Source organism: Hyperolius riggenbachi, chromosome 1 (genome assembly GCF_040937935.1).
Source record: "Hyperolius riggenbachi isolate aHypRig1 chromosome 1, aHypRig1.pri, whole genome shotgun sequence".
Lineage (NCBI taxonomy): Eukaryota > Metazoa > Chordata > Amphibia > Anura > Hyperoliidae > Hyperolius > Hyperolius riggenbachi.
This window is the reverse complement of record NC_090646.1, coordinates 530,651,233-530,672,922: the sequence shown is the minus strand read 5'-3', so window position 1 is coordinate 530,672,922 and position 21,690 is coordinate 530,651,233. Positions and strand designations below refer to the sequence as shown.

The window sequence follows — 21,690 nt, the reverse complement described above, 5'->3', positions numbered from 1 at the left end:
TTGGCTAATGGCTATTGCTTATCAAAACTGCTCTAGGTATTTTCCCAGTTAGTTGCCACTGCATAAATAAGTGTCCAACTAAGCTTTACAATTTTACATTTGGTTTTTAAGCTCTTGTATTCTTGCTACAAGTCCAAGACGGCTAAAGCTGTTTATGATGCATTGCTGCCTTAATATACCTTTAGAAAAGTAGAAATCAAGACACAATTATCCCAAAAACATTCAATTCAAAGCACATTCTATCATATCCAATTTGTGACTTTATACAATACCTGCATTTCACATCAGAGCTTGCACTAAAAGTCACATCCAAAATGACAAAATCTCTGCCTCCCATCAGCAGGCCAGACTGTGGTGCAATCCGTACACAATAGGTGGCATAGTCAAGACAACAGTTGCCAAGATTCTTACAGGTTACATGGCAGGAGCATTGACTTAAGCGTTGTCCACATTGACCTAAACAGGAATCAGTTACTGCAAAATAAAAAATAAAAATTATGTCATAAAAATGAAAAAAATAATCCATTGTGTTTGGATAAAAATACAAAGTTTCTTCTACATGACCGTTACTGTTATTGGTCTCTGTTACGGTACATCAGATTTTCTACATACGTTTTTGGCACCATGACCTATGTCATTTCAGAAAAGGACATAAGAAGATTCCTATGATAGACAGTAGAAGCTTACATGTGGACCAGTGTTTCTTAAACCTGTCCTTGTGACTCCCTAGGTGGGTTCCATGTAGCAGAGACACTAATTACCTCACCTGTGCATAGGTGAGGTTCCCTGCAAGACATGCACCATTGGGGAGTCACAAGGACAGGCTTGAGAAACACTGATGTGGACATATTAAAGCAGGAGCATTAGCCATACTATGCCAGGAAAAAAAAAACACATATATAAGTAGATAAATACGTTTTGATTTCAGTGAATAATATATAGTAAATGAAGAGAATTCTGTTCCAGGTGGAACCATGTATTTTGCCCATGTATTTTGCCCACAGTTTGAGGCTAAATACTGATGTCATTTCTTCCCTTAACTTTTTTATTTTCTCCTCCAATCGCTGAGTCACCTCAGCCTTGTAAACACAAGTGAGCAGATGATCATGTTTCAGCTAGGCAGCTAGGCCGGGAAATAAAGGGAAGAGGAGTAATATATTATAGATAAAAATAATTCCCAGCATGCAACTGAATGGCAATGACTATTAAAGGGCCAGTGCGCCTAAGGTATGTGATAACTCCAAACCATAACAGCAGAAAAACTTTCGAATGCAGGATTAGCATCTTTATCACTGAATACACTCAGACCAGTTGCGTTTGAAATTTGATTTTTATGGTGACAATCCCGCTTTAAGGCATGATGGGTTACTTATTATGTCAAATCAGTAGACCATACAGATTCTAAGGAAGGCAATGTATGTCGATGTGCAGAACTAAAATATGTGTAGTATCCAATGCATTCTCAAAGTCTGAATGCCATTTACCCCCGCCTGTTCAACATGGGTGCGCGCGCATGCAAACACACACACGTTTTGACAGTTTTCTTAGGAGAGCACAACATAATTATTACATACCTTACAACTTTATGAGATAAGAAAGAGAGACACCTTTAAGACATGCCCCTGACACACCCCTAATCACGCCTCTAATCCCACCTTCATGGCATGCCTAGTCATGCATACCACAAAGCAAAAGGCATCAGAAGTCAGTGAACACACAGTCCTCACTGAGATTTACAAAAAGAAGACATGGCAGGTGATTATAACTTTATAGAAGAAGAGGACCCAGTGAATATGTGATTTAAGGACCGCTTTAAGCTTAAATGTATGCTTAACTAGAAAAAGAATTAATTAGAATACAGGCAAAAATTAAAAATATACTGAAATATAATTTTGTTTCATAACTTAACATTTATATTCCATACCTTGAAGACACTGGGCTGGTGTACCAGACCAGATTCCATTATCCTGGCACGTTCGTTCTTTAGATCCGGTCAACACAAAACCACTGTCACAGCTAAATGTGATTGTAAAGCCAGACAGGTAAGTTGTTCCATTCTTTGCACCATTTCCTGGTGGACCAATCCATCCACATGAAACAACTGATAACGACAAAGAACAAGTTATATTGATTATAACTGACAGTAAAAAGATGACATATTCACAGTGTCTTTTCTCTGTGTCAGATTACATTCCTTTTAGTTTTCAGGCACTTAATGCAGGAATTGCAAGGAAAAGAACCATGTGAGGGTAAAAGTAATCTGTAAATTTGTAATGTGTGGCAAAAGCAAAGTAAGAAGGTAAGCAATTTTTCTCCTTGAAAGTAGATCCCAAGCATGCTAAAGCATTGCTCGATAAAAACAACGTCAACTTGTCTGTGATAAAGTCACAACTGGGGATTATTCCTAGGGTGTAGAGACTGAAGAAGAGACTTCAGGTTGTTAGTGCCTGAATAGGGTTCTTATTCTGAAGCAGTATTGTCATCTCTAGCCTAAGGACCACCCAGACCGGATCAGGTCAGTTTGGCGCTGCGATCAGCAGGCGTCTCATAGATGCCTGTGTTATTTTTGGGTAATCAGGCAACCAGGCGGGTTATTTGGGCACCCGATGCGAGTAGTACCATCCTGCTACTATTAACCTACATAGAGTTAAATGGTTATAGCCAGTTGTCGACGATAAGCTACAACTATCAGTTGTTTAGGTGCCTGAGGATGGTTAGGTGGGGGTTTAGGGTTAGGCATTAGGTGTGGGGGTTAAGGTTAGGCACTTAGAGTCTAGGGTTAAGGTTGGGCTATGTACTGGGTAGTGCATAGTAAAATATTGATGATTTCAATTACTGATATTTTACTGTAAGCAGCACCACCCCGCACCCAACTGATGCGGCGGTGCCACAATACATACCAGTACTGCTCCCAGGCTAGTCAGAAGCTGTATTTCTTAGTGTCCAGTCTCTGACAATGGCCTCAATTCATTAAGATTATGCTGGAGATAATAAGGCAAGAGAAAACTTACCTCCACACATCGATCTTGCCTTATTGAGGTGTAGAGAAAGGTTTTCACAGTGAGAGAGTTATCTTATCTCTTCAGTCCTTAAGTTACCTCCTCTGTAGTTATTTTCACATGCAGGTAATTAACAACCTGTCTTTAACTTTATAATTCTGGAGTTATTTTAAGGATTGAAGAGTTAACTTTAGACATCTCCCCTTAACTTAAAGACAGAAGAGTTAACTTTAGGTTTGCCTGAGGTAAAATGTTTCCTGAATACTACATGCCTTATCACCATGGTAACAACTCTAGAAACGTTATTAAAGACAGGAGATAAGCTTAGTGAATTGAGGCCAATGTCTTAACAGAGTAGGCAAGCTGAAGATCCTGGCACTATTGGCCCTGAGTTTTAAGCTTCAGCTCAGTTCAATGCTCCATCTTTTGCTTTAAATTATTTTGTTATCCAGCGTTCTTGTCATTTTTTTCTGTTCTACAAAGCAAACTTGCCATATTGTGAGTTTTCTCTATTTCATAAAACCTTTTCTTAAATCATCAAGCCCTCCCTATTGATCTCTAATCGCCACAGGCCTATGTTCTAGTTAGCCTCAAACGTGCCTCTCTATCCATCAGATGGCACATTCCCAAGCGCAGACCATATGATCATGTTTCTGCACGCTACTTACTAAACATGTATCTCTAGGTAGATGTAGGCAGTATGCTTGGGTAGCTAATAGATGCCATGAGAGTAACTGATACAGATTTTTCTGTTCTTTTCATTCAGTGCTGTGGTAAAACATCAATTACAAGAGAAGGCACAATGACTATTGATTCTCAGTGTGCTTATTTATGCAATCACTTACTACAAATGTTCTATGAAAACACTAATTACTCTGGATCTTGTGAGAGCACAGAGAGAAACAATGGGCTTTAAACCTTTCTGTTCTAGCCTCAGAACTTTTTAAAATAATAACATCCACATAAACATTTATTAAACTTTTTTTTTCTTTGTAACACTGTTCCGCTCTGTTATTCCAAAATTAATGTAATGCCAAAGTCACTGATACATTATTATTGTTACAAGCCCAAGAGGCCAGCCCCAGTGCCAATAAATGTTTTTCTTTGGTATTGGAAATTCCTACCCTAAATATATTGTGCTTAACGGTTGTAAACAAGCCTGTTTAGGATTATTATCCTTATTTGCTGCCTGTTATTATGTTATTTCACTAAGCTCTGACTGTTTTTAGAAAAAGTTGTGAAAATGCAGCTAAATATGTTGACATTATGCTGTCATACAACATGCATTAATAAATATAGCTAACATGATGATTATGATAATAATAATTAAATATATGTATGCTCTGTTGGTGGCAAGAGAAGGAGAAAAAATTAATTTGTGTGTTAAGTTGTATGGCTCTGCAGCGAGCTGTTAAAGCTGCAGGGCACTGAATTGTAAAAAATAGCCTGGTCACTAGGGGCAGGGCCGGATTTTCAACCAGTTACATCAAGCAGCTGCTTAGGGCCTCATTCAGGGTCTAAGGGGCCCCATCAGGGTTGCCAACTGTCCATATTTAGAGAGGTAGTCTGTCCAAATGACACTAAATAGTTAGTGTACGAACTGTCTGTCCTTTTGGGACAGGTGTCCACCTAAAAAGGAGCTCATTGCCACTATTGTAGTGCCCCTGCCCACGCAGGCTTGTCCCTGGGCAACTGAACTAAAAAAAATTAACAGGCCTTTTTCTGCCCCTCCCGCCCACCAGTCAGTAAGTCCCTTTTATTTTGTTGTCTCTCTTTGCCAATAAAGTAGAGAGAGCCAGCATAGTGAGCTGGACACGCCCCTAAATCCCCACCCACCATGCACAGCAGCTTGCAGGAGAGTGAGTGAGTGAGTGCAGGCTGCAGCATGGGTCCAGGAGTCCTCTGTCCTCCTCATAGCTGTTCTCTACCCCAGACAGCAGGTAACCACAGGTACCTAACACGATCTATAGAAGGGAAAAATCCTGCCTAATCCAGCTGGGGTGAGACAGACACAGTAGGAGAGGTGATTTGGCTTCAGAGCTCAGCACTCCGTTTTACTTTCAGTTCGGAAGCAGAGCAGACTAGAGACAAGAAGTGCAGGCTCAGTGACAGGCTGTGTCTGAGAGACATGCTGTGCAGAGCTCTCCAGCCAAATCACTTCTACTGCTGTGTCTGTGTCTTATCCAGCTGGATGTTTTTCCCTCTATTATCTGTGTAGCAGCTGGGGTTGGTGTCATTGAGTTCAGCTGCCTGTATCTGATCCTTTGAAGGACTGAGTCTCAAGCTTGGAAATGCATGCCAGGAGCAGCTAGATTGTGAATTCCACTGAGGACAGTGAATGACATGACTATGTACTCTGTAAAGTGCTGCAGAAGATGTCATTGCTATATAAATACATAATAATATGGTAGGACATTAGACTATGAGTATGGTAGGATTAGATTATGAGTAGGGATGCTCATTTGGATTTTGTGGAATTGAAATTTCCGAATTTCCGATTGGAAGTCTGAATTTAAGAGCGAAACTCGGAAATCGGAAAACGGAACTTGGAAATCGAATTAGATAGATCATTTCCGACATGTCTGATCTCCTGTTCGATCGTTTTGCCTCTCGATTCCTGACAGAAGTGAATAGAAAAAGATAAGAAAAACAAGCGGAAGATAAGAGAATCGAGCGGCAAAATCACTGAGAATTGAGCGGAAAAAACAAAACGTGTATGCCCAGCATAAGACTGTGGTCCATAAGTGGTTAAACTAAGGTTTTACTTTATCTAGAAATATGTTAGCTATTCTATAAACACATCTACCTACAGACACATTGAGGTTGATTACTTTCAGCTGGAGAACAATGGCTTATTTAAATTGACCTAATTAAAGCAGAAGGCATTTCATTCATTCAGCTTGACGTGAGCAATGAAGATCTACCATGATGCACCACTGCTGAACATACAAATCATCTCTCTATGCCCCTAAAAGCAAACACACATCCATGACCGCTGGTATATAATGTGCCTATAGACTATACATTTTACTTTTTCATTTTATTATTAAATTGTTTTTTTAGAAGGTAAAAGTATTTTAAGCATAGCTTTCCTAGGGGCTTTGGGTCACCATGAGCTGTCTCTGGAGAATGTTACTGTAAGTGATCCAGCCAAAAAGAAATTGGAGTTGAAGCCTGTGGTGCATACATTTCAACCATAGGCTATATGGGAAGTGCATCTGTTCATCTGGAAAATCACAGACCACACAGAAGTGTGGTCCACATACTGTAACGAATCCAGTGATTCCATTGCAGACTGACAAGTGTGAAAATATTCTATTTATAAAATAGCATCCGTTCACTGTTTTTTTGATGCGGTAAAGTGCACAAGAAAATGACAGTTTTCCTCTGTAGTGGGAACACAGCCTTAGTCAGCCAATCTTTCCTTCTCCTAGTCAGAGTTGGAAATGATAATCATCTAGACTAGAGCATCCAGGTGACAAACATATAAATATCTGTAGGAGGCTATTTAAAGGGGTTCTTTCACAACAAAAGTAGGCAGTTAAAAAATGTGACAGATAACAGGTTTTGGGCCAGTCCATCTTTTTAAGGGGGATTCTCAGGGCTTTCTTTGTTTTCAACAGCATTTCCTGAACAGCAGTTTAACTGCCAAAATAGCAAGATACCAGCCGGCCTCCCTAATCACTTGCACACTCCCTGATCACTTGCACACTACTATTACATTTTGCAACTGTTGTTCAGGAAATGCTGTTGAAAACAAAGAAAGCCCTGAGAATCCCCCTTAAAAAGATGGACTGGCCCAAAACCTGTCATCTGTCACATTTTTTAACTGCCTAGTTTTTTCACGAAAGAACCCCTTTAAATGAATTTCAAATCAAATCCACCTTGACTTACCGTCAAATTGGATTTCACTTGCCTTCTTCTTCCAGACCAAAACAGAAGGGTCTCATTTACATAGAGGGACTCTATATTAACCCCCCTGGCGGTACAATTCCCGCGGCTGTAGCTAGCCTAGCACTAGCTACATGCTTCCCCCCTCCCCGCGGCGTCCGCCCGTCCCCTCCGATCGCCGCCGGCGCCGCTTGCCCATAAGGAAATCCCGTTCAGAACGGGATTTCCTTGAGGGCTTCCCCCGTCGCTATGGCGACGAATGGAGTGACGTCATCGACGTCATGGAAATCGTGACGTCACAGGGAGTCCCGATCCACCCCATAGCGCAGCCTGGCGGCGATTGGCCAGGCTGCGCAAGGGGTATGCGGGGGGGGGGCTGTATCCGCGGCGGGTAGCGGCGCATCGGCGGCGGCGATCAGACCAAACACGCAGCTAGCAAAGTGCTAGCTGCGTGTTTGAAAATAAAAATTATGTAAATCGGCCCAGCAGGGCCTGAGCGGCACCCTCCGGCGGCTTACCCCGTGTCAGACACGGGGTTACTGCCAAGGAGGTTAAAGGACCTCTGTCGCGAAAATTTTAAAATGTAAAATACATGTAAGCACATACAAATAAGAAGTACATTTCTTCCAGAGTAAAATGAGCCATAAATTACTTTTCTCCTATGTTGCTGTCACTTACAGTAAGTAGTAGAAATCTGACATTACCGACAGATTTTTGACTAGCCCATCTTCCCATGGGAGGTTCTCAGGGTTTTCTGTATTTTTAAAAGCACTTAGTGAATGACAGTTACTCCGTCCAACTGCCAAAGAAGTGTATGGTTAGCAGGGCGGCTGGCCAGCATCATTGTATAAATCTTATAAAGAATAAAGGCCAAGCTCAGAATCCCCTATGGAGAGATGGACTAGCAAAAAACCTGTCTGTAATGTCAGATTTCTACTACCTACTGTAAGTGACAGCAACATAGGAGAAAAGTAATTTATGGCTCATTTTACTCTGGAAGAAATGTACTTCTTATTTGTATATGTTTTACATTTAAAGATTTTTCGCGTCAGTTCCTTTTTATATTTAGGAGCATTCATGATTTGGGTCAGTGATAACTTAGAGATATTGCTGCAATTCTTGTGGCAATATCTTATTACTGGAATCTCAGATTAGCATGTAAGTCAGTGTACCAGAAACCACACAATCGCAACACATCATGTGTGTGACTTTCAATGAAGTCCTGTATCACGTGTGATTAAATTAAAAATAAAAAACATGGCCTGACATACCACTGCTATGCAGACGACACCCAACTATATCTTTCCTTCAAGCCTGGTGTGACAGACCCAACTCTAACTATAAACGCCTGCTTACGTGAACTACAGCAATGGATGAATGACAACTGGCTGAAACTAAATGCAGACAAAACTGAAGTCCTTCTGATAGGAGGGCAGAGCATGATAACAAAACAACTTAACTTGCAGTCTTCACCACTGGGAATAGGAGGCACGGATCTGCGCAGCTCTGATCATGTGCGTAGCCTGGGAGTTCTAATTGATTGGGATTTAAACTTCAGAACTCAAATCTCTGCTGTGGTGAAATCATCCTATTTTCACCTGAAGAACATTGCAAAAATCAAGCACCTCATACCCCCAGAAGATCTGCCAACCTTAGTCCATGCCTTCATCACATCCCGACTGGACTACTGCAATGCTCTCTACACTCGCCTTCCAAAAAAGGTCTTGTACCGCCTACAGCTGATACAGAATACTGCTGCCAGACTGCTAACCAACCAGCCCCGTCACTGCCACATAACGCCAGTCCTGCACTCCCTTCACTGGCTACCTATAGAATGGAGGGTCCTATTCAAGATCGGCCTACTGACATTTAAATCCCTGAATAATTTAGGCCCTAGATACATGAAAGATATGTTGCAGCTGCGTAGCAATCCCCGCATTCTCAGATCAACAGGTTCTAATAATCTAGTCATACCCAGAGTCCACTTGGAAACTTTTGGTCCCAGAGCCTTCTGTCATGCTGCCCCTACGTTTTGGAACTCCTTACCTCAACAGATCAGGACAGCTCCATCCCTGGACGTGTTTAAATCCAGACTGAAAACCCACCTGTTCAAATTGGCATTTGCAGAAATATAACTTTTGTTGTGTGAATACTTCATCCTACTAATTACTGAATCTGAGAGAGCCTAAGCGCTTTGAGTCCTATGGGAGAAAAGCGCTATAGAAATGTTATTGTATTGTATTGTATTGTAATTGAGTGAGGTTGACCAACATTAATATTGTTCTCTTGATTAATTATGGTAGTATCGATATCTGCAAATGTTATTTACTGTACCTGGTTTAAGATTGTCCACCAATGATTGGTGATTTTCATGAGAGAGCTTAGTGGCATTACCAATGTCCAGCCTTCTTGTGGTAAAAACATCAAATCTGCAGAATGTATCATTACCGCACAAAGCCTCGATGTCAGCAAATAGTGGGTCACTTGGGTCCTCCGTAATGTTAAATGTAGGTATGAAATTTGGATCATGCTTTTGTGCATAGTCCTCAAGAAGTTTTTGAGAGTCATACGTAAAAAGTGACATCTCATCGGTTACTGCCCCTGGAGGAAGAGAAAAAAAAGGCTTTTGAGTATATTAGAGAAGACACTGAAACTCAAGACCAAGGGATCTCTGGTGATCCGAAGATTACACTTAAAGAGAACCTGAACTGAAAATAAAAAGTCAAAATAACCATACACAGGTCATGCTTACCTCCTGTGTAGTCTACTACTCAATCTCTTTCTCCTCTTCTGCGTCCTGTTTGTCCACTGTGATCAATGGATTTCTCCATCCTCCATTTTGAAAATAGCCATTATCCCATAACAGCTTCCTGGTCAGCATACTGTTAAACTGTAATATCACTCACTTGAGCCATAGGGAAACATAGAAATTACCTTAAAACATTCAGCTGTAACTGACAGCTGCTGATATATAACTGACAGCAACTGGTATATTTCAATTCTGACAAAATATTGTCAGAACTGGAAGGGATCACTGTAAGAAGAAAATGGTGAGATTATGAGAGGAACTGAAGGCGAGGTAAGTATGTAATATTCATTTGCAGTTACGTCAAGTGTTTATTTTAAATAAATGTTCTCGCTTCAGGTTCCCTTTAAACTGTTTCCCATAGGCCAAATAAGACCATCATTGCATACTTTGTTACAATGCATATTAAAGAGCAAACAACACAGAGTCACATTATTGTTACAAAGCACAATCAGAGGCGTATCTAGAGGGGTGCAGGCATGGCTCATGCCATGGGAGCCACAGCACCATGGGCGCAATGCCTGCTCCTGTGCTGCCCCTGCCATGCCTGCCCCTGTGTCTCCCTATCACTCAGACTTCATATCAGATGAATTCTGTTATCTGGAGAACATGGCAACTTATGTAAGTAGGGTGTACTTGGCTTAGGCCTTTTTTCCACGGGCAGTTGATAGGCAGTGAAATGCATCTCAAACTCTCACAACTTCTCCCCTCTGCCTGGTAACTGCTCACTGCTGCTTGGTAACTGCTCACTGTAGCCTGGCAACTGCTTGATGAGCACACAGGTCAACAGTCTGTGGAAAAGAGGCCGTAGGGTTAGAAAAGAGAATGGAGAGGGAATAAGAAGAGATATTTCCATCAGTAATATCCTGAGCCAAAAAACACAGGCAACCATAACACCTGTACGTGAGAAAGGATGCTGTTTAGAGGGGATGGGGGCTCTGACCCCGGGGCACAATTTCAGTGTTTGCCATAGGCTCTATATTACCCAGGTACGCCTCTGAGCACAATGTGTGCTCTACTCTTCATACTGACCCAGTCTTGCAGGAATTATGCAAGTCCATTTGTGTTATTTCTTTGTGTATGTTGTCTTTTTTATGATTTTATTATATACACCTGCGAAAGCCCGCCGAAAACTAAATACAAAATGTTGAAAAAAAAGCTATAAATTCTGCTGAGTGTCTTTTTAACTTTAGCCTACTGTGTTTGCATCTCTGGTGATCACTGAGCATCCAATTCTTCATTGGGTCTACAATACTGTAAAAAAAAAAATCCAGGGCTGCCACTTACAATCACATGCATTCACACACATGTGCTCTTAATGGTCCCCGCCAAAGCACTCATATGTGTACGGGTTCATGAGGTCCCTGAACCAATCAGTGTGTCTTCTGTCTTCATGATTACAGCAACAGTGATCAATGATCACTGTATCTGACTGTAACAGTGCCCCTTTAGAAGGCACACTTATTTGTTCAGTGATGACAGGAACCCTTGCATCAATCAGTACTGTCGAGGGTACCATAGTGAACTTTTTTTAAAACATTTTTTTCACAATGATTACTGTAACTAGTTGTAACAGTGATCACTGAGGCTAAAAGAGAACTGATTGGTTCAGGGACCCCCAACCGGTGCTGCTGTGGGCATGTACGTAGTGTACGGTTGGGTGTGCAAATATCCATGGCAGCAATTTTAATATTGACTGTGAGTCTTACACCCCAGTGACATAAATGGATTATTAGCATGAAATGTGGCCATGGAGCGTAGAGGTGTCAATAAAGGTCATATCGCGCAAGACAATTGATTCCCTCACTACCCTGCCCACATGGTCTCCTTTAGATTTCAGCAAAAATCTATCACGCATTAACAGATTACTTACAATCTGCACCAAACTGGTAAATTTCTTCTGGGCTTGCAGTACTGGGCAACACTGTACCATTTCTCAGAGTGAGGTCATCTTTAGGATCGTCATTCATAACTCCCAGAAGTCCTTGCGTTTTGCCCTTAAATGCGTCAGGAAGAAGAACTGAGAGGCTTAGAAATCCTTCTCCTGCTCTTGCCTCCACCCCAGCTCCAGAGGGGAACATCACTGTGACATTTGTCTCAGATGGGGAGAATAAGAATACCCCTAAATAAAGTGAATACCATACCTTTTACTTAATATTATCATTCATTTATAAAGTGCCAACATAATCTGTGGTGCTTTACAGAGTAAGAAACAAACATGGGGAACATAATAATACAGACAATAATATAAACAAAATATAGACACTGGAACATAATACAGCATTGGTAGACATAGTAATTAAAGCTATACATTTTGAACATTATGTAGCATGATGATCAAAATGTATATATAGCAAATTCCAAGACACAAAAGGAGGAGAGAGCCCTGCCCTTCAGAGCTTACAATATAAAGAAATAGGAAGGAAACAAGTGGTGGGGCAGTATACAACATCTATGCCTAGAGGCCAAGCGTTTTTAGGTTATACTAGGTTATCACAACTTGGCCAGGGTTCAAGCTAGGTACCCACTGGAAGATGGATCAGTGAATCTGCACCAATGAGCGATCATTCTCCGATCCATCTTCCAAAATGGCAGATCATGGAAACAAACAAAGGGAAGTGAATGATCATATGATCATTCAAATTTCTATTGACTTTAGCGGAAATCTCCATGATGTGATCTGTCATTAAGGATGTTCAAAACAGGTAGTCTGCAATCATTAAACACATTTTTTTGAAAAATGTTAAGCGATAATGTGAAATCGACGCACAACAAATATCTGTAAAATTGTGTTGTGGTTAAGGACCATAAGCCAGAGCATATGTTTGTTTGAAATTACTTATTTAGTATACATACAAGGGGCAGTTTAATGGGGGAAAAAAACACTTTAAATATACTTTAACAAGGGACAGGCAACACAAAAAAAATAAAAAATCAGTGATTTATATTCATATGCAGTATATCCTGAAACACGCTCAAGTGTCTCTATAGGAATGAATTCTCCAGCAGATCAGTACAATTCCTACAACAAATATGTGACGATGGGCACCATATTGACATCTCAAACTTATGCTCTTCATACACTTAATGGAATCTTTTTAAACAACTGACTTTAAAACAACTGCCTACAAAAAAAGAACACGCACACACAAAAAGACAAGCTTTGTAAAACGTTTAGGATGTGCAGAAGCAGAACTAGTAATAACCAAGATGTTTACTGTGCTAGATGGGACTGTATGACATTGGGTAGATTTACAAATATTAAAAAAGGACTTTCTATATAAGGTACCTACCATAGATATACAGACACATACATAATTATTAACATTTTCATGCATTCCTTTTTCCATTTAGTGACATGGGGTTGACTTACTAAGCTTCACCTCAGGTGGAGGTCACTGGTAAGCAAAAGAAATCCAGAACATCTGGACTGATTTTTTTGGAAATCTCCCGCTATTAACAAAAGCTTGCGTTTGATCAGTGAACAGCAAGAATTGCTGAAAGGTTAGTAAATTAAATTAAAGTTTGTAGTAATGCGGTCTCATACACATGCAAAGAACCCATCATTAATAAAGTAAGAACAGCCTACATATGACTACACATTTTAATTAGTTTAGAGATGTTAAAACAATTCTCATGTTCTGACATGGAGTTACTAACGGTGTTTCACTGCCCATCACTAACTACGATCCATGGTAGGTTCATGACTACCAAAGATGTAACTCCCCAATTTGTATTCACATGAGCAAGAAGGCACCCATAATGCCTCACTTTATTAGAATGAATATATCTGGAAATAATTCTGTAGGGCTTCCAAATAGTTGATGAACCTAGAGTAAGACATTTTCTTGTGAAAGGCACAAGGTTTGCTCTGGCTTCAATATTGTTCACACACTTTCTCTGTATCATGTTAAAATAATAGAGGAGACTAACATTGAAGGTTAACCAATCAGCAATAGCTAGTCCCATACTGCCATTATTTGCTTCCTAACTTCCTATGAGCTATGGATGCCACCATTAAGGAATGCCTGCCGTAGTAAACAAACTCTCTATGTCATTAGTAGGAAAACAAAAAATTCATATGTTCCTGTTCCTTTTCCCGTTCCTTTTCCTGTTCCTGGCTGGATAGTGTACTGATTAAAGTGGACCCAATTTAAAAATATAAGATTTCAGAAATAAAATCTATTTTCTAAATTATAATAATAAATAGCAGCCTTTTTTCAGCTGCATGATGACAAATATAAAATATTTTACATTTATTGGAGGAACCCCTCCCTTTCTTTCAAATTGCTGGGATTTTTCCGGCAAACTGGTGGAGTAGAATGTGTCCAGCAATGGAGGAATTGCTAATGGCTGCCCCCAGTATAACCCTAGCTATGAAAAGAGAAGGGTGAAAAGCACGCAATGAAATGATCATAGGCTTGAAGGAGTGTTTATTTATCTGTGTATGTGTCAGAGTGGTGCAACTAAATATTTTTAATTAAAAAAATGTTTAGTTTGGGTCCGCTTTAAGAGCTCGGTCTGGGGATCAAGGTTCAAATATAGTCTCTTCCTTTTCAGTAAGCCAGCACCCATTCAGTAAGAAGAACTTGGACAAGAATTCCTAACACTGCTTCTGCCTTTAGAGCACACCTTAGTGGCTGCAGCTCTGGTGCTTTGAGCCTAGCAGGAGAAAATTGTGATATAAATGTTCTGTGTCTTGTCTATTCATAAAACTGTTCCCTACGTATGAATGTCTATATGAAGATGGTTGGAAGGAACATTATAAAGTAAGTGTTTTTTGGGGTAGGAAGGATGGATGTAAATGTAAAAGATGTATCTAAAAGAGCAGCAGAAGGGGTCAGCACTGTACAAATGATTCTAATAAATGCAGAAATAAACTTGGAAAAACTATCTTAACATATGCAATTCTAATAAATGCAGAAAAAACGTGCTTAACAGATTATACAGTCAACTTATTATTTGTTTGTCTTGAGAGCCAGAATAAACAGGTGTCAGTTTAATGAGCATAGAGAGATATAGATAAGAGCATAGAGAGATATTCATATGGCTGTATAGATTACTTACCCAAAGCAAGTGGTTTTGGTGCAGTAATGTTATACTGCGTGGAGTGCGTAACGCTAATTCGGGGTTCCAAAGACCCCAAATTACATCTGCCTCTGAGTAGCGATGACTCGGAGGGGGAATAGTATTTACCGCCACCGGGAATTTGAGCAGCAGCAGTGTTAGCCGTCATTCGGCTCACCGACAGCGCACCTATACATACGCATCTTACCTTCCATATCCATCCAGCTCTGCTCCTGAAAGCTTAGTATCTCTCCATTCACCAGGACCTCCAGGGTATTTATGGAACCATTTTTAAGACGCACTTCAATGACATCAGAATGACCTTCCTTCATGGCCACTGAGGAAATGCTAGCAACATTTGTATCTTCACGGAGTGACCGGCGAGTTCTGTCATCAAGATCATCAATAAAGGTTGCTCTATAGTTTGTGGTTACTGTTGTAAAATGAAGGTAAGCATTAGTTTTACATGTAAGATGTTTGTTTAACACTGATAGTGGTAGATTCAAATCAACTGTGATTGTAACCAAGGTTTGCATCAGGTCATAGAGCAATATGTGGGACTGACACTTTGTATTGTAAGTATAAAATAGGCAGGCACACTTTAATATTATGTTTTCTGAATATAACTGAGGTGTGTACTGGCTTGCTTGCTGGGAGACATCTGTACACATGCTAGATTATCGGCCAAGATGGACCTAAATGACAGCCTCTAGTGTATTTGTATAGTTTTAAGCTTAGTTTACAGTAAAAAAAAAAAAAAGATACACATGATCACGAATGAGCGGTAACACACACACATGCGTAGCAATGTAATGGGTCCGTAGCATTGGGCTAAAATGAATATGTGTGAACAGACAAGAAAAGATCCTTAGGGAGACATGAACAATTCCTCCACCAACATTGTGCATCAGTTAACTGTTGCATTAAAGCTTACTGGAACATATTCAGTGTAAACTAAGCCTAAACCCGGTACACATGTATGAGGACAGGGACAGCGCTACACTGGGGCCAGCTGGGGCACTGACCTCTCTCTCCCCCCCCCCCTTCCCCCAAATTGCTGTGCTCAGTAACATATAGTTAACTGTTTCAAGGCTTTATAATTATGTACTGAATAGGATAGGGTCTGTAAAAACTTTCCAAGTCAGCCAGAGTCTATGCACAGGTCAACAGTAAACAAAAGGTCTTATCTATCTGCCATAAGTACCTCACAATCCTTGCTTGCTTCTTCTGTGTATTCAATGTATGTAAACTATGTGTTCTAACACTGTCAGTCTACAGGAATAGAGTCTGAAGGCTTATTAGCTTACAATTTTTCTTTTAAGTTGGCCAATTCAAAACTTCCTGTCTCTAAAAGCTAGCAAGCTCTTTGCCGGAATGCTAAGCTGAACAGATAGGAATTACACAGACACCCTTTCTCTTCTTCCTCTCCCTCCTTTAATTAGCTTCCCTCCTTTAATTAGCTTCTAAGGGTACAATGGTTAATTTGCATATATTCAGCAGTGTTGCTCTGGGAGACATCTCAAGCTCACTCCAACCCGAATTATCGCAAATTCTTTCTGTTTTAGGAAAGCAAACTTTTGTTTTCCTTTAATTAAGCTTGTAAAGTCATCAGCCACAGGCTGGGGGCTGTAATGATGTGTCTGTGATCTGATCTGTTCACACAGGAGCAGCTTGCTAGTGAGAAAGAATTGAAGCATGTTAGCCAAGTACATCTGTAGCTAAATTTTCTTCCATTATAGCACCACCATTTGCACAATCTTCTCTGCTCAAAAGCAAGAGTTCTGCTTTTGATGTTCACAGTTAGTTCCTATTATTGCTGATCTAAGTAGCCTTCATTTTATAACCCAAGTTAGGCAAAAAATATCACGAAGTAATAGCACGTAGTCTGGAGGTATGGTTTTGTGACCAACGGTCTTGCAGTGCCACTGGCCATCGCTTGCTCCAGCGATTCACCTCAGCATTGTGCAGTACTTCACTTCACTCTTCTCTGTATGTGTCTGGTTTTTGTTTTTTGATAAAAGACCCCATGCCATGGTGGTGCATTAATGTTTTTTTATGTCTTTTAAATGTTCTGTTACTAAGTAGAAGGTAGAAAAGCCAATGGAGCAATCATGAGTTGTGACACAGTGTGGGCGAGGTGAGTTTGGGGAACACTGCTCTTGGCCAGCGCTTGGCCAAGTCGCTGTACACATGCTACATTCTTGGAAAAGGTGTTTGTGATTGGCTGCTTCAGCTGAGATCTATCTCAGAGCTGCCGCCAATAGTTTACTGCTGCGGGCAGTGATAGCCTCAGTGAAAATGAAACTGTTTGCTCTTATCTATGAGACATTTGAGATGAAAGAAATCAGAAAAAGGAGCATTTAGTTAGGAGGGAAGAAGAGAGGGTAGAAAGAAACATTTCCACATAGATGGCTTCTGAACCCTGGTAAAATGATGCCCTTTTTAGAGTACATTTTATTTTAGAAGAACAATTTAAATGTTTTTTTTTTCTTCTCATATTTTAGATACACTCTATTTGCCTTATGCAGGAGAAAAAGTAAGCAAAGGTAGAAAAATCTGGAAAACTATCAAATCGCTTTAATTAATTTGAATCAGCTCTGTATATTGCAATGATTAATAGCATAAATTAATTAAGCCTGCTTGTTTTTATGTGCTTATAAAACACGATGATGATGCACTAATCTTCAATAGGCTACGCTAACCAAGGCATTCAACCAATGCTTTAGGACTCAGCACTGCTCGTTTCGTGCTGAGGTCTGTTGAGCCTTATTACTCAGCTCCCTCGGCAGAGGAAGCTTTCCAAGGTGCTGAATATGTTCAGGTCCATGATAAACAAGCAAAACAAAGGCTGGAGCTATACCAGTCCTGTGCCCTAACTATAGAAGCTGGCTAAAATGCAGAGACAAATCCCTTGAGCATGGTGATCCCCAGGAAAACTGTGGTCTACAAACACACTATGTAGCCTTCTTAAATCTGCAGTAGTGATTTCCAATAGAAATATCTTTTTATGGTAATATTTCACCAGTTATCATTGTTCCTTGTCTAGAATATGGTTTAGTTCTACGTTTGTATAGAATCTGAAAATATTGATTTGCGTTTACTAACTGTATTTGGATTTGCTGAACAGACTTGTATGGCTCCAGAGATTTTGAACATAACTATGGCCAAATTATGAATATCATCATTATATCATTCATTAATCGTACCGTGATAAGGTGATGTTCTGCACTGAATTGTAAGTGAAGGCTCTGTGGACACAACCATGTCATATTCTCCTTTTCCTTTATAAGAGTAAGTCAGACCATCAAAACTTATAATGTGAGGTTCTCCAAATGCTGAAGCTACAGCAGAAAAGAAAGAAAATCAATAATGTTTCACCTATAAACCAAATCATAGCAATAATCTAGTATGAACTATTCAACATACCAACTTTTGGTGGTTCGTATGTACGACAATCACTGGAGGGTCTGCGTTCCATATAGTATTGGCAGTTAGATGACCACAGACAACAGTAATAAAAGGTGACCACATCATAAAGCCAGTGGGAAAAGCCTGGTATTCTGGGGGGCTTTCTGTATGGTGGAGAGCCCCAATCATGGCCTCGATCAGGGGTGCTGCCTCCTATTGAATCACTTGTAAGCACCTGTGCTCCATCTTTATCATAACAGCATTGTTGTCCTGCTGCATACATTGGGCTGTAGAGAAAAAGAACACAATGTGGATAATCAGTAATTTTTCTGTGTAGGAAATTCTCATTACACTCATAGGGCTTGATTCACTCAGACAGTGGTCCGAGTCTGTGGCTCTAGAGACATATGTGGCTCTTTATCCATTTGAGTGCGGCTCTGATAGCGGCTGGGGCTAACCTGCCATTATGCTCTGCCCCTCCTTCGTGTAGTTGCCTGTTGAGGCAGCTCAGCCCGCTGAGCCCTGCTAAACCCTGCTAAACCCTTTACCTCCTCCTCTCTGGGCCTCTCTACAGTAGAGATGTCGCGAACCTCCGATTTTTGGTTCGCGAACCTCCGCGAAAGGTTCGGTTCGCGAAAAAGTTCGCGAACCGCAATAGACTTCAATGGGGAGGCGAACTTTGAAAATTTTAAAAATTCTCCTGGCTAGAAAAATGATAGAAAACATGTTTCAAGAGCTCTAATACCTGGAGGCACACCTGATTGAGTGAAATACACATCATTGCTGGAGAACCCACCCTCCCTCCTCCCTCCAAGCAAGATCCTTATACCATTTGACTCAGTTTGCCTACACTAATTAGTTATGGGACAGCTGCTACACACTCTGCTAGGGAGATTTTAATTAGCCTCTTGTGGGTCTCCCTCCTCCCTCCTCCCGGAGGGAGGAGGGTCTCTTCTGCCAGGGAATTATACTATTTTAAAAACCAGTATACATCATACCATGGCTGGGAATCGAACCCAGCTCTCACTGTGTGGTGGGCAAGTCACCCTAACCACTGTACCACTACAGTAGTAAGTGAAGCTGGCCTAAAAATTACCATTTATGCTCAATGCAATAGAAACAGGTTGCTTACAGGGAACCTTAACTGAGAGTGATATGGATGTTTCCTGTAAACAATACCAGTTGCCTGGCAGTCCAGCTGATCTTTGTGACTGCAATAGTGGCTGAATCACACCCTGAAACAAGCATGCAGCTAATCCAGTCTGACTTCAGTCAGAGCACCTGGTCTGCATGCTTGTTCAGGGGCTGTGGCTAAAAGTATTAGAGACACAGGATCAGCAGGCGATTCAGGCAACTGGTATTATTTTAAAAGGAAAAATCCATATCCTTCTGCGTTTAGGTTCCCTTTAAGGATTTGTAGCATAAAAGCCAACTCACATTGGCTGGGATTTGAACCTGGGTCATACTGTGTGGTGGGCATGCACCCTAACCACTGTACCAACTGAAGCTGGCCTAAAAATTACCATTTATGCTCAATACAAGAGAAAAAGTAGACAAGACAAATAACATTTATATCACACTTTTCTCCTGGTGGACTCAAAGCACCAGAGCCGCAGCCACTAGGGCATGCTCTATAGGCAGTAGCAGTGTTAGGAAGAGAGAGAGATATGAATCTACCTGGCTATCTGGGGTTCTCTTTGGACAACTGTTGAACACAAAAGAGAAGGCCATGTCTGGCTACATATCTGTAAGCAGTGGCTGCATGGTGTAATGGTTAAGGGCTCTGCCTCAGACACAGGAGGCAAGTCTTCCTAACACTGCTACTGCCTATAGAGCATGCCCTAGTGGCTGCAGCTCTGGTGCTTTGAGTCCGCCAGGAGAAAAGTGTGATATAAATGTTATTTGTCTTGTCAACTTTTTCTCTTGTATTGAGCATAAATGGTAATTTTTAGGCCAGCTTCAGTTGGTACAATGGTTAGGGTGCATGCCCACCACACAATGAGACCCAGGTTCAAATCCCAACCAATGTGAGTTGGCTTTTATGCTACAAATCCTTAAAGGGAACCTAAACGGAGAAGGATATGGATCTTTCCTTTTAAAATAATACCAGTTGCCTGAATCGCCTGCTGATCCTGAGTCTCTAATACTTTTAGCCACAGCCCCTGAAGAAGCAGGCATCAGGTGTTCTGACTGAAGTCAGACTGGATTAGCTGCATGCTTGTTTCAGGGTGTGATTCAGCCACTATTGCAGTCACAAAGATCAGCTGGACTGCCAGGCAACTGGTATTGTTTACAGGAAACATCCATATCACTCTCAGTTAAGGTTCCCTGTAAGCAACCTGTTTCTATTGCATTGAGCATAAATGGTAATTTTTAGGCCAGCTTCACTTACTACTGTAGTGGTACAGTGGTTAGGGTGACTTGCCCACCACACAGTGAGATCTGGGTTTGATTCCCAGCCATGGTATGATGTATACTGGTTTTTAAAATAGTATAATTCCCTGGCAGAAGAGTCCCTCCTCCCTCTGGTAGGAGGGAGGAGGGAATAGGTAGAAGGGAGGTGGGAGGAGAACCCACAAGAGGCTAATTAAAATCTCCCTAGCAGAGTGTGTAGCAGCTGTCCCATAACCAATTAGTGTAGGCAGACAACTGAGTCAAATGGTATAAGGACCTTGCTTGGAGGAGGGTGGGTCTCCAGCAGTGAGAGAAGTGTGTTTGGCAATAATATGTCTGCTGACAGTGATATGGAGGGTCAAAGTTTTGCTCAATAGAGCATTATGGGGCGAAGCGAACTTCCGCAAAAGTTCGCCTGATGCAGGCGAACGCGAACCCCCAAAGTTCGCCTGGAACCGTTCGCAGGCGAACCGTTCGCGACATCTCTACTCTACAGCAGCACAGTATGACTGTCAGTGCAACCCAGGCTGTACTGCACTGATTAGGTGGACAGCGTTTGTGAACAGCAGTTTTCAGATCTTGCCACATATTTTAGATTGGATTTAGATCTGGACTTTGACTGGGCCATTCTAACACATGGATATGTTTTGTTTTAAACCATTCCATTGTTGCCCTGTTTTTATGTTTAGGATCATTGTCCTGCTGGAAGGTGAACCTCCGCCCCTGTCTCAAGTCTTTTGCAGACTTCAAGAGGTTTTCTTCCAAGATTGCCCTGTATTTGGCTCCATCCATTTCCCATCAACTCTGACCAGCTTCCCTGTCCCTGCTGAAGAGAAGCACCCCAAGAGCATGATACTGCCACCACCATATTTGACAGTGGGGATGGTGTGGTCAAGAGTGATGTGCAGTGTAGGTTTTCCGCCACACATAGCGTTTTGCATTTTGGCCAAAAAGTTCCGTTTTTGTCTCATCTGACCAGAGCACCTTCTTCTGGTTATAGGAAGAGGGTAAGAAGATACTCAGAGACCTCAAGTTCAAAAAATTAGACCACCTTCTTCCACGTTTGCTGTGTCCCCCACATGGCTTGTGGCAACTGCAAACGGGACTTCTTATGCTTTTCTGTTA

General features: G+C 41.1%; 1 protein-coding gene across 6 annotated transcripts in view; it reads right to left on the bottom strand.

Annotated features, from left to right (window-relative positions):
• Positions 1-21,690, bottom strand: part of SUSD2 (sushi domain containing 2) — a 314,471-nt gene that overhangs the window by 156,200 nt on the left and 136,581 nt on the right. For all 6 annotated transcript variants that reach the window (XM_068246340.1, XM_068246356.1, XM_068246346.1 and 3 more), the window contains exons 8-14: positions 18,190-18,458; positions 17,970-18,104; positions 14,972-15,196; positions 11,570-11,818; positions 9,225-9,491; positions 1,925-2,101; positions 273-474 (exon numbers count right to left, since the gene is read on the bottom strand). In XM_068246340.1, the coding sequence (XP_068102441.1) occupies positions 273-474; positions 1,925-2,101; positions 9,225-9,491; positions 11,570-11,818; positions 14,972-15,196; positions 17,970-18,104; positions 18,190-18,458 (1,524 nt within the window). The remainder of the gene's footprint in view (positions 1-272; positions 475-1,924; positions 2,102-9,224; positions 9,492-11,569; positions 11,819-14,971; positions 15,197-17,969; positions 18,105-18,189; positions 18,459-21,690) is intronic.